The 14940-nt window shown below is 39.7% G+C and overlaps 1 protein-coding gene across 6 annotated transcripts in view; it reads right to left on the bottom strand.

Annotated features, from left to right (window-relative positions):
* aebp2 (AE binding protein 2) overlaps positions 1-14940 on the bottom strand; it is an 81512-nt gene that overhangs the window by 25179 nt on the left and 41393 nt on the right. For all 6 annotated transcript variants that reach the window (XR_010021084.1, XR_010021085.1, XM_063072401.1 and 3 more), the window contains exon 6: positions 4000-4067. Coding sequence is in view for 4 of the 6 variants with exons in the window: in XM_063072401.1 (XP_062928471.1) it covers positions 4000-4067 (68 nt within the window). In the remaining 2 variants the exon portion in view is untranslated. The remainder of the gene's footprint in view (positions 1-3999; positions 4068-14940) is intronic.

The raw sequence follows: 14940 nt of genomic DNA on the forward strand, positions 1-14940 counted from the left end.
CTACACTAATCCCACTTGCCCATAATAGGTCTGTATCCCTTGCTAATTTAAGTACTTGTCTAAATGTCTCTTAAAACTTGTGACTATCTAATTCCAGCAAATCCTCCATCAGAAGGATCCAGATTATCAACAAATTTTTTTTAAAAAATCAAATCACCTGCAGAACTCTTTCCTCCCACCTTAAATCAGTACCTTCATGTTTTCATACCCCTACCACAGTAAAAAGATTCAATACCTCTTGCAATTTTACATACCTTGACCTTGTAACCCCCCCTCAGCCTCCTTCACACTAGCTGACCCAACTGCTTCCCAGAATCAAAACCATCCAATCTGAATGATGGTGAATCTCCTCTGTACATACCCCACCAACACAAACACATTCTTTCTACAGTTGGTGATCAGAAATGCACATAACACTCCATGTGATGTCTAACTGATGTGTTGTAAAGTTACAACAGAATGCCCCATCTTCTATATTAATGCCAAAACCTGTGAAGGCAAGCATACCAAAGCCTTCTTCACCACCTGCATTTGATTAAAACAAACTAAAGAGCCCAACTCCTATTTTGTTTCCTTTCCTCTGTCCCAAATACCTTTTTGCTGCTTTATAGATTTGTTTACTTTACCTTTCATGTGAAATTAATGCCAGGTTCCTATTTAACTGCTGAGATATAGATAGCATACAGTATAATATCCCCTTGAAAGAGGATCTCCTTACAACAAAGGATCCCAAACAAGGCCTTGCTTCACTCAGAATGGGTCCCATCATCAAAAAAAATTTCTTCTTGATGTATTCTTATCTGCACCAACCCCTAGTACCAGGAATAATCTCAGAATCACAATCTGGTTTATAAATCACTGACATTGGTTGTGAAATCTGTGGTTTTATGGCAGCAGTACAGGGCAAGACATGAAAAATTAGTGTGAATTAAAATAGGAAGTAATATATAAATAGGACAAAAGTGGAATAAGGGCTAGTGAGGCAGTGTTCATGGACTGTTCAAAAATCTGATAGTGCAGAGGAAGAAGCTGTTCCTAAAATATTGAGTGTGCATCTTCAGGTTCCTGTTGCTCCTTCTTAATGGTAGCAACAAGAGGGCATGCCCTGATAGTTGATAGTGAGGGTCCTCAAGAATGGATGTCATCTTCTTGCGGCACTGCTTTTTGAAGATGTTCTCAATGGTGGACTGAGCTGGCTGAGCGTACAACCCTCTGTAGCCTCTTTCGATCCTGTACATTGGAGCGTCCATACCAGGTGTTATGAAACCAGTCAGAATACTTTCCATGGTACATCTGTAGGAATTTGTTGGTCTTTGGTGACATACCATGTCTCCTCAAACTCCTAATGAAGTGCAGCTGCTAGTTTGCCTTCTTTGTGATTGGATATTGTTGGGCTCAAGATAGTTCACCCGAGATGCTGACACCTGGGAACTTGAAGTTGCTCACTTTTTCCACTACTAGCTCGTCAATAAGGACTGGCATATTTTCTCCCGACTTTTCCTTCTTGAAGATCACAATCAATTCCTTCGCCTTGCTGATAGTGCAAGGTTGTTGTTACGACACCACTCAACCAGTTGATCTATCTCGCCTCCTGTATGCCTCCTCATCACCACCCAAGATTCTGCCAACAACATTGGTCTCATTGGCAAATTTATCAATGGCATTTGAACTGTGCCTAGCCAACATTCATGAGTTTAAAGAGAGTAGAGCAATGGGCTGAGCATTCATCCATGAGATGTACCTTTGTCAAATGTCAATGAGGAGATTTTATTTCTAATCAACACTGACTGCCATCTCCCGATGAGGAAATCAAAGTTCTCGCTGCAGAGATACAGAGACCCAGGTTTTGAGGCTTGTTGATTAGTACTGAGGAGACGATTGTGTCGAATGCCAAGCTGTAATCAATAAAGAACAGCCTGAAGTAGGCATTGCTGTTGTGGTCCAAGGCCGAGTAGCATGACTACACTTGAGGTTCTATTTTTTAAATACAAACCCCATTTCCAGAAAAGTTGGGATATTTTTCAAAATGCAATAAAAACAAAAATCTGTGATATGTTAATTCACGTGAACCTTTATTTAACTGACAAAAGTACAAAGAAAAGATTTTCAATCGTTTTACTGACCAACTTAATTGTATTTTGTAAACATACACAAATTTAGAATTTGATGGCTGCAACACACTCAACAAAAGTTGGGACAGAGTCATGTTTACCATTGTGTTACATCACCTTTCCTTTTAATAACATTTTTAATCATTTTGGAACTGAGGATACTAATTGTAGTAGATTTGCAATTGGAAATTTTGTCCATTCTTGCTTGATATAAGACTTCAGCTACTCAACAGTCTGTGGTCTCCGTTGTCTGATTCTCCTCTTCGTGATGCACCATATATTTTCAATAGGAGATAGATCTGGACTGGCAGCAGGCCAGTCAAGCACATGCACTCTGTGTCTACAAAGCCACGCTGTTGTAGCCCGTGCAGAATGTGGTCTAGCAATGTCCTGCTGAAATAAGCATGGACGTCCCGGGAAGAGACGTCACCTTGATGGCAACATATGTCGCTCTAAAATCCTAATATACGCCTCAGAGTCAATGGTACCTTCATATACATGTAACTCACCCATGCCGTGGGCACTGATGCACCCCCATACTATCACAGATGCTGGCTTTTGCACCTTTCGCTGATAACAATCTGGATGGTCGTTTTCACCTTTGGCACAGAGAACTCGACGTCCGTTTTTTCCGAAAACTAGCTGAAATGTGGACTCATCTGACCACAGCACACGGTTCCACAGTCTTTCGGTCCATCTGAGATGAGCTCGGGCCCAGAGAAGTCACCGGCGTTTCTGCATAGAGTTGATGTATGGCTTCCCCCTTGCGTAATAGTTTCAAGTTGCATTTCTGGATGCAGCGACGGACTGTGTTGAGTGACAATGGTTTTCCGAAGTACTCCTGAGCCCAGGTGGCTATAATTGTCACAGTAGCATGACCGTTTCTTAGGCAGTGCCGCCTGAGGGCTCGAAGATCACGCGCATTCAACAGTGGTTTCCGACCTTGCCCTTTACTGAGATGTCTCTGAATTCTCTGAATCTTTTCACAATATTATGTACTGTAGATGTTGAAAGACCTAAATTCTCTGCAATCTTGTGTTGAGAAATGTTCCTTTTGAACTGACTAACAATTCTCTCACGAATTTTGGCACAAAGGGGTGAGCCATGACCCATCCTTGCTTACAATGACTGAGCCTTTGATGGACGCTACTTTTATACCCAGTCATGATACCTCACCTGCTTCCAATTAGCCTGCTTAATGTGGAGTCTTCCAAACTGGTGTTACTTGAATATTCTGTGCACTTTTCAATCTTATTTTAACACTGTCCCAACTTTTGTTGAGTGTGTTGCAGCCATCAAATTCTAAATTTGTGTATATTTACAAAATATAATTAAGTTGGTCAGTAAAACTATTGAAAATCTTTTCTTTGTACTTCTGTCAGTTAAATAAAGGTTCACGTGAATTAACATATCACAGATTTTTGTTTTTATTGCATTTTGGAAATTATCCCAACTTTTCTGGAAATGGGGTTTTTACTATCCATTTCCTTGCAAAAGAACAAGACCTCGTTGTTCTTTTGACTTTTATAATTGGTACCAAAATAAACCACCATGTATGGTTTGTACATGTCCCCCCTAAATATTTGCTGATTCTTGTATGTTATTCTTGACCCCATTACCACAAAGGAAACATAACTATCAGCGACCATTCCTATGGGTGTAATGTTTATTTGCATTACTAACTCATGAGTGTAGATCCCCTGTCCTTTCTACCCCCTATGCCTTAAAGCTTAGTTATAGCTGTACCCTAACAAAGGATCACTTTCTTTTGTCTTAAGGTGTTTACAGTAATATGACTCCCCTCCACAGAAGTCTTAATTAAACTAGTATAAATATACATACGAATACACAAGTTTTCAATCAAAAATATGGTAGTTCGATAACTTACATGTCTTCTGGTGTCCAGTGAAGCAGCACTTTCACTTTTCCAGAATCCTCTTTCCTCCTCGCTATTACCTGAAAAACACAATTTAGTAGTCTGGGAAACAGCCAATGTAATTTCATAATGAGACAACAAAGGTCCACAAGATTAAGATAACCCAAAATAAACCCAATTGACATCTCCATTTCAAGCTCAATCTCAAGAGAATAGTGCTGATATGACTCAAGCCTGTGTGGTGTGAACTTCTGTTTGCAAGGCAACAATATTTGACACGAACAATGCCCAAGAAAGAATACTTTCCTAAATCTCCCAGTGCTCACATTAATACACTCTAAGCATCCATGATGAGTGTATTGCTCACTATCGTATCCATTTAGTGATTGAAATCAGGCAAACAAAGGCGATTTAATGACAGTTATGGAGTGTGCCCACAAAATATCACGCAATACAGATTACGTCATTAGAATTTCAATGCGTTAATGATTTTCAAAACCCCAGTTTGTGACAACCACTCACACCACTAGACTTAGACTTCAAAGTTTGAAGTATGGAACAACTTTTCCACTTTAAAAACTCTCCTGCAAAGGTGTCCTGTCATTGTTGGATACAACAACAAAACAACTGATTATTTTTAACATAGCAAAAAATGGATTATCACAATTTTGTTCAGAATTGCATAATTGGAAGCAGCAATCAGTAGACTGCTGTAGAACAGTGCTGATTGTGGATGATGCATTTCAATTGAACCACTGGTGTTTCGCTGTTACCACTGAGTCCAGTGTGGGTGACTGTGGGCCACAATGGTGTCCTGGAAAAAAAACACAACCAAGTCTAACATTTATTGCACACAATTAAATTCATGCATACAACATTATCTATGATCAAGTACAAGATCAAAAAGCTCTCAAAACAATACTGGCAGTGAATAAAATACATTTTCATCCCCAGGTTTCCATGTGCAATATTAACAAGATTATTTATTAAAGTAAACATTCAAGTGTAAAATTCTCAATATGAGAATCTGAGATTGTTCATTTCCTAATACATGGCCAGAAGCAATGCTATACCATACGTACGTTACGTGATCTTGGCACAGAAATACATCAATTTGGAAAAGGCAGTGCAAATATCTATGTATAATTACAGATTATATTTTAGCCAAATTAGTGGGTCTGAATGGCAAACCACTGCTGTAACTTGTCTCGTACGCGGTCCCCCACTACGCCAGAGAGGCGTGGCGGGAAATCGTTCACTAACCAGAGAAACTCCAAATGTGATGTACCTTTCCTTTCCTATTCCATATAATGGAATGCAAAGTTCAAAGGTCTGTTGAAATTATTTTGGAAAAATAAAGTTCTACTTCAAAAAATAATTTAATGCCTTGTGGAAAAACTGATTAATTATTGCTCCAAAATCCAAGTGCCTTATATTAGACTTCATCTCAAATAACTGTGTCATGGACTACAGGAAAGAGATATAGAACTTAGTGAGATGACAACAACCATTCCCTTAATGTCAGCAAAACAAAAGAGCTAGTCATTGACTTCAGGATGGGGCACTGCACATGCTCCTGTCAACAAACATGGTTTTGAGGGTGAGTGCTTCATGGTCCTTGGAGTGAACATCACAAATATCCTGCCCTGGTTCAACCACATAAACGTCATGGCCAAGAAAATTGACCAATACTTCAACTTCCTCAAGAGGCTAAAAAAATTTTGCATGTCCTTATCAAGCCTTACCAGTTTTTAATTGATGCACACAGAAAGCATCGTTCCTGGACACAAGGCTTGGTGTGGCCTTTGCTCTGTATCTCTGTAAATATGACAATTTATAAAAAACATACCAATTAAGTAGCCTACAATTACCAAAAATCCATTCATTAACTTATCTGCAGTTGGTCTGCTCTAATTAAATAAAATAGAGCAGCAAACAATCCCTTCTGTTACCTGTACCAATTTCTTTTTTTAAAAAAAAGACATTTCCCCATTTAACCTTCTTAAAGTTTTTTAAATATAATTTTTATTGAGTTTTCGAAGTGATTACATAGAATGATATCTACCCTCCCCCCTCCCCTTAACCCTTCCCCCCGACGTGTACCCCTACCTGAAAAAAAAGGGAAAAAAAGGAATAAAAAAGAACTGCCTGGATATTGGAAGGTTTCCACATGCTCCATGGGATTCAAAATAAATTTAGTATATTTATTTATTACTTTCCCCAAGGGACCAACATCTTTATTATCGGAGCAACTAAATATGCCATCCTATCTTTTGTAAATAAGGGCGCCAAATATTCAAAAATGTATCATATTTATCTCTTAAACCTTCTTAAAGTTGATCCACACTCCTCCTCTACCACCAATCCCCCACCTGCAATAGATTTATCTTTCATTTTATCTCCAGGTGATCATAGGCTGTAAATAATATGTTCCTCTAAACAAACAATACCATAAACATGTCCAAGTGACATCAATGATAAGGGCACTAGCACCAGCCTGATCTAACCACCTAATATCCTCAACAGTCATCACTACTGACTGTGGCATGAATTAATCCCAACATGCATCAAATTGAGGGTGTAACCTTTCTAAGTATAATGGCTGTGCCCTCACCAATGCCAGCCAGGCTGCCTACACAAGAAGTAAGAGTACTTTGACTCTACTGACCAATTATTTTCTGGGGTTTCCCCAGAGTGGAGAATGGAGTTTAAATTATTAAGAGGCTCAATTTAAGCAATGTATGGAATGCAATTGACATTGCCTATGTCCATGAGGTGCAAGCGTACTGGTAAATCCCAACTACTTCACTAAAAAGTTGTGCTGCAGCAAAATATAGCACTGTTGAGCAGGAAACTCATCATAACCATTCGTTACACCATGGGTATACACATATACAGCCCTCAGCACAACTCTCTCAAAGGTCCATGTGATATAGCTACTGAGCAGATATGCCTGGACCACATGACAAGTCATTGGGTCCAAATCTGAACTGCTGACAATTCATAATGGAATCATTAAAATAGGAGTAGCAGTGCTCCTACGTTGGTTGTACGGCCATTTGGCTGTGCCATACAACTTCCTAATTAAGCAGACTGCTCCTGACAGCTCCCTGAATAATGACTAGCCTCAAGGATTTCACCACAGATGATTGAAGAACGTTCTTTTCATCAGAGTCCCAAATGGCAACTCCCAGCTTCTTTGCTCTCATTTCCTCCAACTTCACCAACTGTGTGAAGCTCAACACCTCTAATATTATTCGGTTGCCTGATATTCAGCATGAACCAAGTATAAATTTCCTTAAAACCATAGTTTCAACTCCAATCATCAAGTCCATCATCTGAGCAATAAAACTGAAACCAAGCTTTAGAACCTTAGCTGTACTCAACTCCAAGAGAAGTTCCATTTAATATAATGAAATCAGCTAAATTTCTCATTTCTACTCCATTCATGTTTTAGCAACTTGCTGCGGAATTCCACATCTATGCCTTGGTTATCTGTAAACTTATTTTTAGTAATTTTTCTGTCACTAGCCCTTCGGTGGATACGGGGAGAGTACTGGATATACTCATGCTCTAATTTGCAACAAATCACACACACACACACACAATATTTATACCTCTTGATTTATACCAGCTTCTGGCCTGCCAGAGATGTTGGATATCTAGAAAGTGCTGCAAATACTCAAGTCAGGTCACATGTGATAGAAGAAAGACAAGGGCAATGCCTCAGATTGTATTTTCAAAATTTTGTTTTTATTTTATATTTCTAGTATCTGCAGCTTGGTTTTGGATATCCTGAGACCAAGGGTGCCATTTCAATTTTTTTCAGAAGCTCTTGAATTATATTACTGAATGCAAAGTACTACAACTGGAGAATATTTTGAAACATATTTATTAAAGATTGGGAGTGGGTTGCCATCTTGTGGACAAATGAACAGATTTCTGGCTGAAACAAATTCTCAGGCAGCTAAAGGTTATAATTCACTCATTTCTATAGTTCACCATTTGGTAATGCAAGAAAATAGCTGTTACAGGAATATAGAAGGTATTGCAGATCAATGTAGAACATGACAAGAGACGTTAAGTAAAAATTTAAAGCATAACATTTCCTCATCAACTTCAACGAGAACCAATGGCGGTGTATGGTGAGATGTCATCTCACTACTGACTGTGCACAGGCTCATTTCAATTGATAATCTATATTGCTATCAGATGTAATGTTTACAACACCACATATCAAATATTAGCCAAACCATTCAGAATAGATATAGGAGTTTGCACATGCTGCCAAAAGCAATTGCTCAGCATACTGGGAGTAACTGTGACAAACAAAAGCAATCTGCACCAACAATGCTCTCTTCAAAATACATCCAGCATGTTTTATCTTCAAGTCAAAATAAAAATAAGTTTTCATCTTCGATTTTTGCTGAGCAGCAGCTTGGAGTTTTAAGTTGCAAAATAATTTATGGACAAATCTGGAGAAAGAACATAACATACCTTTCAGGATGACAAACAGCTTTTTCAGAGCCAAACCGCTCTTTATGTCCTCAGCTCTTAAATTCTTGCATCAGTACCGCTGCATTCTCCGCGAATCACGGGGTGGTGGGACACTGGGGTGTCATCTCGTCGTTTGTTTCCATTAGAGCAGGTAGCTCATCTTCTCCTATGACTGCCTGCCTCGATGTCGAAGGTCGAGGTTCGTCGTCTGCTGTGGCTGATGTGGAAGGCTTGCCTGACTGCTGAGCCTCGTGCATTTTTCTATCATACAGTTCTTTGTAAGGACTCAAACCATCCTGCAAATATCCCCTAAACCTACGTACCCTTTCAAAATTAAAGTCGTACTTTGTCATTGCAGCGAAAATCTCACACAGTTGCTTCACGTTCAGTTCGCTACTGCATTCGGTTTCGATTGTTATCCTTTCTTCTTCCAATTGCATCAGCTCTTCATCTATCAGTTCTTGGTCATGGGATGCCAAAACCTCTTCAACAGCATGTTTGTCAGCTTCCACAAGCCAAACTCACTGTCCTTGCTTTGTTCACCACAATCTAAACGCTTAATTATGTCTAGTTTTACGCTAAGTGTAACACCCTTACGAGCTCTTTTAAACAGCTGCTCACAGGCATGTGTTTAAGCCTTGCCAGTTTGGATGCAGTTCCGAATCCCGGGGAGAGCGGCTGCTCAGGGTGTGCGCTGCCTTTTATCGCGCACTGATTTTTTCGCACGCTGATCTTTTTCCGTAACAGTGAAAACATCTTCTGAAAGCGAAAACAGGGTACTAATGTAGGTCTTTCGCAACAGTGAGGTTTCGTAAGGCGAATGTTCCAAAAGCGGGGGACACTTGTATCAATAGTCTTCAGAGGTTGTCTGGCTGGCGTCAGTGGTCACATAACCAGGACTTGTGATATGCACCAGCTGCTCATAGGACCTGTGACTTGCAGGCTAGTGGATGGAAGGAGCAGCACCTTACACCTCCTTCAGTGGAGGTATATCTTCACTCCGCCACCCAGAACTATTCGAAACATCTTCCTTAACACAGTTATCTTCTGGGTTCAAAGATAAACAGAATAGTGTTAACTGATTTGGTTCCATAAACAAGTGGCCTTTCAGGGCAGTTTGCACTTTGAACTGAAGAATATTCAGCAAAAGAGAATACTCTAAGCTGCACAATTACTTGTAGTCATGCTGTTTTTGCAAGATGTGTACTGCATGCATTTTGCTGCACCTCAGCCATTCTCACATACAGTATTGTGACTTTATAGAACAATAGCTAATTAACTTAAACAACACCTCATTGTGAAATGAGAAGAAACGGCAGAAAGCATACAAACTTCACACTGACAGCACAAGAAATCAGGATTAAACCTGGGCTACTGGAGTTATGCAGCAGTAATACTATAAGCTTTACCACAGTGCTACCCTGCTGATGGAATGGAAAGCAAGTTTGTCACTACACCAGGGACAAACAACAAAGTATCAAATATGAATTTTTAAAACTTTCAAAAAAAATCCAACTTCAAGTTTTCCTTATTGCTAATTTGATATCTTGGGTGAGAGCACCTGGCCATAATAAGCACTATAGATACTTGGTATACCAGCTCACTTTACAGATCAGGTTTCTATGTAAATGTGGCTCAGCAAGCTATCTAGTTTTTGTATAGATTTACTATACATGCTGGAAACATGTCAAGGACAGATGGATATGAAACATAGGTATGAGAGACGACACTTCTTAGCTTACTTCCATCCAGTATTTTGTTCACATTAGGCATTCTCTAGCAAGCTTCAGGATTTGTTTGCTGACTACTACATCTACAAATGCATCTCATATAAAAGTTGTAATTACTTTGGCAATTCAATCATTTGACTCACTGGCATTTCACATTTATAAGCTTCATATTTATAACACAACCATTTGCAGCAGCTTGAAGGCCTGGTAGTGCCCACTCCACGCTGTATTGCTGAATAAAAGTAATAAATTTTGACATGGATTCCAAAATCCAAGTCATCACAAGCAGTACAGGAATGGTTCCTACCCAACAGGTTGACAAGCTCAGATATGCATTTCAGGGACAGTGATGATGATCAAGATCACAAACTGTAGGTTCCTAATCTTGTCTTTGTTTTCCAGCAACTTAATATCTTGTGGCAATCTTAATATCACACACATGTGGAATCCCTATGCAGAAAGATCATAATGACATCACTACTTACTCCATTGTTGAACAGAATGTTTCAGATGACCCTATGAGCAAACATTCCATTGCTGAATTAGTGAACAAGCCATAAATTGCCAAAGGTTCCTTAAATTTCACTATGATGTTCTTGGTTGACTGCAAAATGCTTTTTGTCAGGCCAAAAATTGTACAAGGATTAGAGTTTCATCCCAGTTTTACTTTCTGAAAGTGCATAAGTTTGAAATACATTGTCTGTGGTGGAGCTAAGATGGTGCCAACTGGCTGCTTCTTCAAGCTCATCTACGGAGACGGCTTAAATTCCTTTCTTACATGTCCCTTTCCTCCTTTTCAAGGTGGCTGGGATTCTGTTGAGGTCTATCATCTTCAGCTACACTCAAACTACAGCTCTCAAATGGCGGCTGATTTCTCACATCTGGAGCTCAATGACTGGCCTTTTTTCTGACAAATCCAGGAGCAGCCTGGAAGAATGCAAAGCCACCAAGGTGTGGTCCTGTGAATGGCCGATTTCAGGCTGGAGATGCCTGCTGAGGCATCGTGGGAGAAGGAACATTAGAAGATTGCAGCAGTGGAAACAGCTGACATACGTCTCTGAACTCTCAAGTGGTGTCTCTCACTCACAATGGTGGAGGGAGTTTGCTGCCAATTCTTGAGTTGGAGGATCTCAGAATAAAAAGCGACATGGCATATTGTAACACCATAAAGCAATTGTTTGAGAGTCTCCCCTTCGCTGCAAAATGGGTGACATCTCTCTGTTCCTTGTTTGGGGGGGGAGAGGGAGGGAGAGACAGACAGACACATGGACACAGACAGAGAAACAGCGCACCTGTGGCATGTTGAACCGTTAGATAAACAATAGTTTTTGGTGACTGCAGATCATGGTCTCTCTTTGGAGGCTTTGCTATTGCTCGCTTGGTGAGTGGTGGGTGCTGACACTTTCTGCTGAATGGGTGGGGGGATGGTTGAAGCTGATAACTTTGTCCCTGCTGGTGCATGGGAGGGGGGAAGAGGGGTCTCTGGGGTTCTAATGCTTCTGTAATTTATTCTTTGGGTGCTTTTCTGTTTTTGTGGATGTCTGCGAAGAGCAAGAATTTCAGGTTGCATATGGTATACATTCTCTGATATTAAAATGGAACCATTTGTATCCATTCTGAAGGCTTACATGAATAGATGGACTCACAACCTTATCCTGCTGGGACAGTGATAAAGTGTATATTGACAGAAAGAGTTCAGCCAGAATCAGTAATGTAGATTTCCGTTGGTCTTGCATGTGCTTCAGTTACTTTGTCATTTGATATCAGGCAAGTTATATTCAGTTTCAATAAGCAGAGTGTTGATGATTACCTCCTGCAGAATATCAATTGCTCCCCGACTAATAGCTGGTTCGTTTATTGACAACATCAGTCGTGCTTGCTCATTTAAGTCCCTAAATGAGAAGAGGGTTAAGGAGAACCTCAGAGGATAAGAGTTTAAGACCAAGGTTTGGCTCAGAAAATTTCAGGGCTGAAGATGCTGCCCACCAATAGTAGCTAGCACACAATACCAGAATAAACACACATCTCCGAATTTCTGGACAGGTTTCAGCAGCATTATCAACTGCAATTGCTTCCCCTTTCTCCACCACTTCTTCATTATGAGCTATTTTGTGTAGTGGGTGATATTAAATGTATTAAAGGGAACAATGATGCACAGACTCCAACTCAATATCCAAGTGGTAGTGGGCAGTTCACATCAATGCTAAGGTTCAAACTCAGACATTAAAAAAATACAGATGGGGGGGCGGGGAGGGGTGCTTTGACTGGAATTGAAGATATTTTCATGACAAGTTAACATTGTTTAATTTTAAGATTTTACATTCACAATATACAGTGGATTTTGGATTTTACCAGTACATTTAAGCAGCTGCCTCAGTTAGCTGAAGTCTCATAAAAATAGCTAAAAATGTATAAAATCACAAAGTACTCTTTACCTGAGTAACAAATTATGTATTTAAATGAAATACAGAACAAGCTTGAACACTACCAACACAGTACCATAAAACTCTATTAGTACCTAATAGTTATCAATGGAGGAGTTCATCTCGGGTATGCTGCCTTGTCCTTTTGATAACTAAATTAACAAAACCAGTGCAGATCATCAAATGCTTTCGACAATTATATCCTCAAAATCTTCATTTTCACTGTAACATTCCAGATGATCATCCATAGTTCCAAACACGTTGAAATAATGAAATAGTTTCATTTGTACTCCTAGCCGTTTCCGGCATCTCCAAACCCGAATGCTTGAAACTGCACTGAGCAAAACAGTTCTAAATTGTCTGTTTATTTCTTGCCAAATGCTGATGACAAAAATCACTGGCTTTTGAACACAACACATGCAATTGACACTATTTGAAACAGTTCGCTCTAAGCAGAGTGTAATGTCTAATGGCCATGCAAGTGTACACAACTGACGCTAGTTAGAAACTGTTTGGCAACAGTCTCCTGTCCCAATTAAGCGCCAGTGTCCCAAATAAACAAAGGGAGTCCCACACATAAAATGCTGGAGGGACTCAGCAGGCCAGGCAACATCTAGGAAAAAGAGTGCAGTTGGTGTTTTGGGCCGAAACCCTGGGTTTCCCTGCTAAGTTCCTCCAGCATTTTGTGTGTGTGGGTGTGTGGGTGTGTGTGTTGCTCAGATATCCAGCATCTGCAGATTTTCTCTTGTTTGCGAAAGGAGTCCCAGTTATTTTTTGGATTAGATTTTGTTCTTGAAGAGTTGTCCCAAAAAAGCAGCTGCCCCGATTAACCAATGGCCCAATTAACCGGAATCTGGTGTATTTGTTTGTAGCTCTAAATAAAAGTCTGTGCACCCAGTTAAACACAGCACTTGAACTGACACCTCAAAGACAGCACTAACTCTTTCATACAAAGGCTTTATAAAATTGTGCAGTTCAAAATTTGAGTAAGATACTTGTCACACCTAGGGCATCATTAGAGTTTTGTGTGGCAGATACCTAGCTCAATAATTTCTAGTTTGTTTCTACATCCCTCCAATCTCTTAACCACAGCAGTGACTTTCTCTGCACCTGTTCGCCAAAAAGACTGACAACTTAATGCCATTTTCTACTGAGTTAGTCAGAAAGCAATGGAAAAAGCAACAGATGGCAAACAACCCCTTGAGAAAATAAGTACAGAACTTCATAAGTTGTTAGGTGGAATTAGATTGAAAAGAGGGGTGTTATTACAAGCTTTATATAAAAAAAAAAACAAAAATTGGTTTAACAAGATGAAGTGCCTTTCACTCACACAACACACAAATTAAGCATTATTGGATTCCTGGCTCTTTTCCAGAATGCTGATTAATCCTCAAAGGCAGCAGCTTGATTCACACCACCACTAGATGGCACCCAATTAATTTTCTCCAAGTAACTAAATGAAGGTCAAAAGAATGACTAATTTTTCAAGTTTTATAGGAAGGCTTTCAGAGCTGTAAAATGGCCCCAAACTGAAGAATGATCATGAAACACCTCACAAGATGAAGGCATGACATGTTACTCACACACTTTGTAGACATGTTGTATCATTTAACAAAGAGGAGAAAAATAGAACGCCTTGTAAATCTTGTGAATTAATTTTCTTAAATGATCTTGCCAAATTTTCACTTTACGTGCACTTTACGCTCCTGGAACTCCTCCTTGATGGCAGTGATGAGAAGACATGGCCTGGGTGATGGGGTCCTTGATGTTGGATGTTACTTCTTGAGGCAGAGCATTTTGAAGGTGTCCTGGATGCTGTGAAGGCTGCTGCCCATGATGATTGTTGCTAAGCTTACAACTTTCTTCAGATTTTTCCGATCCTGTGCAATGGCCACCCATACCAGATGGTGATGCAACCAGTTAGAATACTCGTTACTGTACACCTATAGAAATTTTAGAGATCTTTGGCTCTTCAAAATCTTATTAAAAATCAAGCTGTCGTCACGCTTTCTTTGGAATTGCATTAATATATTGGACCCTGGACAGACCTTCAGAGATGTTGACAGGAACTTGAAACTGCTCAGCCTTTCCACTGTTGACCTGTCAATGAGGACTACTGTGTGTTCCTTCAGCTACTAAACCAGGAACTTCCAGACTTTCAGGTTGGTCATATTTAATTAGGAATTCGACAATAATGCGAGCTTAAACCTCAACCACTATTTTAATCAATAACTTGAGGGAGATATGTGTATTATGTACCTTCACAAAACTATGTATACTTTGGAGATAAAGTAAAGACTAGA

The sequence above is a fragment of the Mobula hypostoma genome, chromosome 20, assembly GCF_963921235.1.
Source record: "Mobula hypostoma chromosome 20, sMobHyp1.1, whole genome shotgun sequence".
NCBI lineage: Eukaryota > Metazoa > Chordata > Chondrichthyes > Myliobatiformes > Myliobatidae > Mobula > Mobula hypostoma.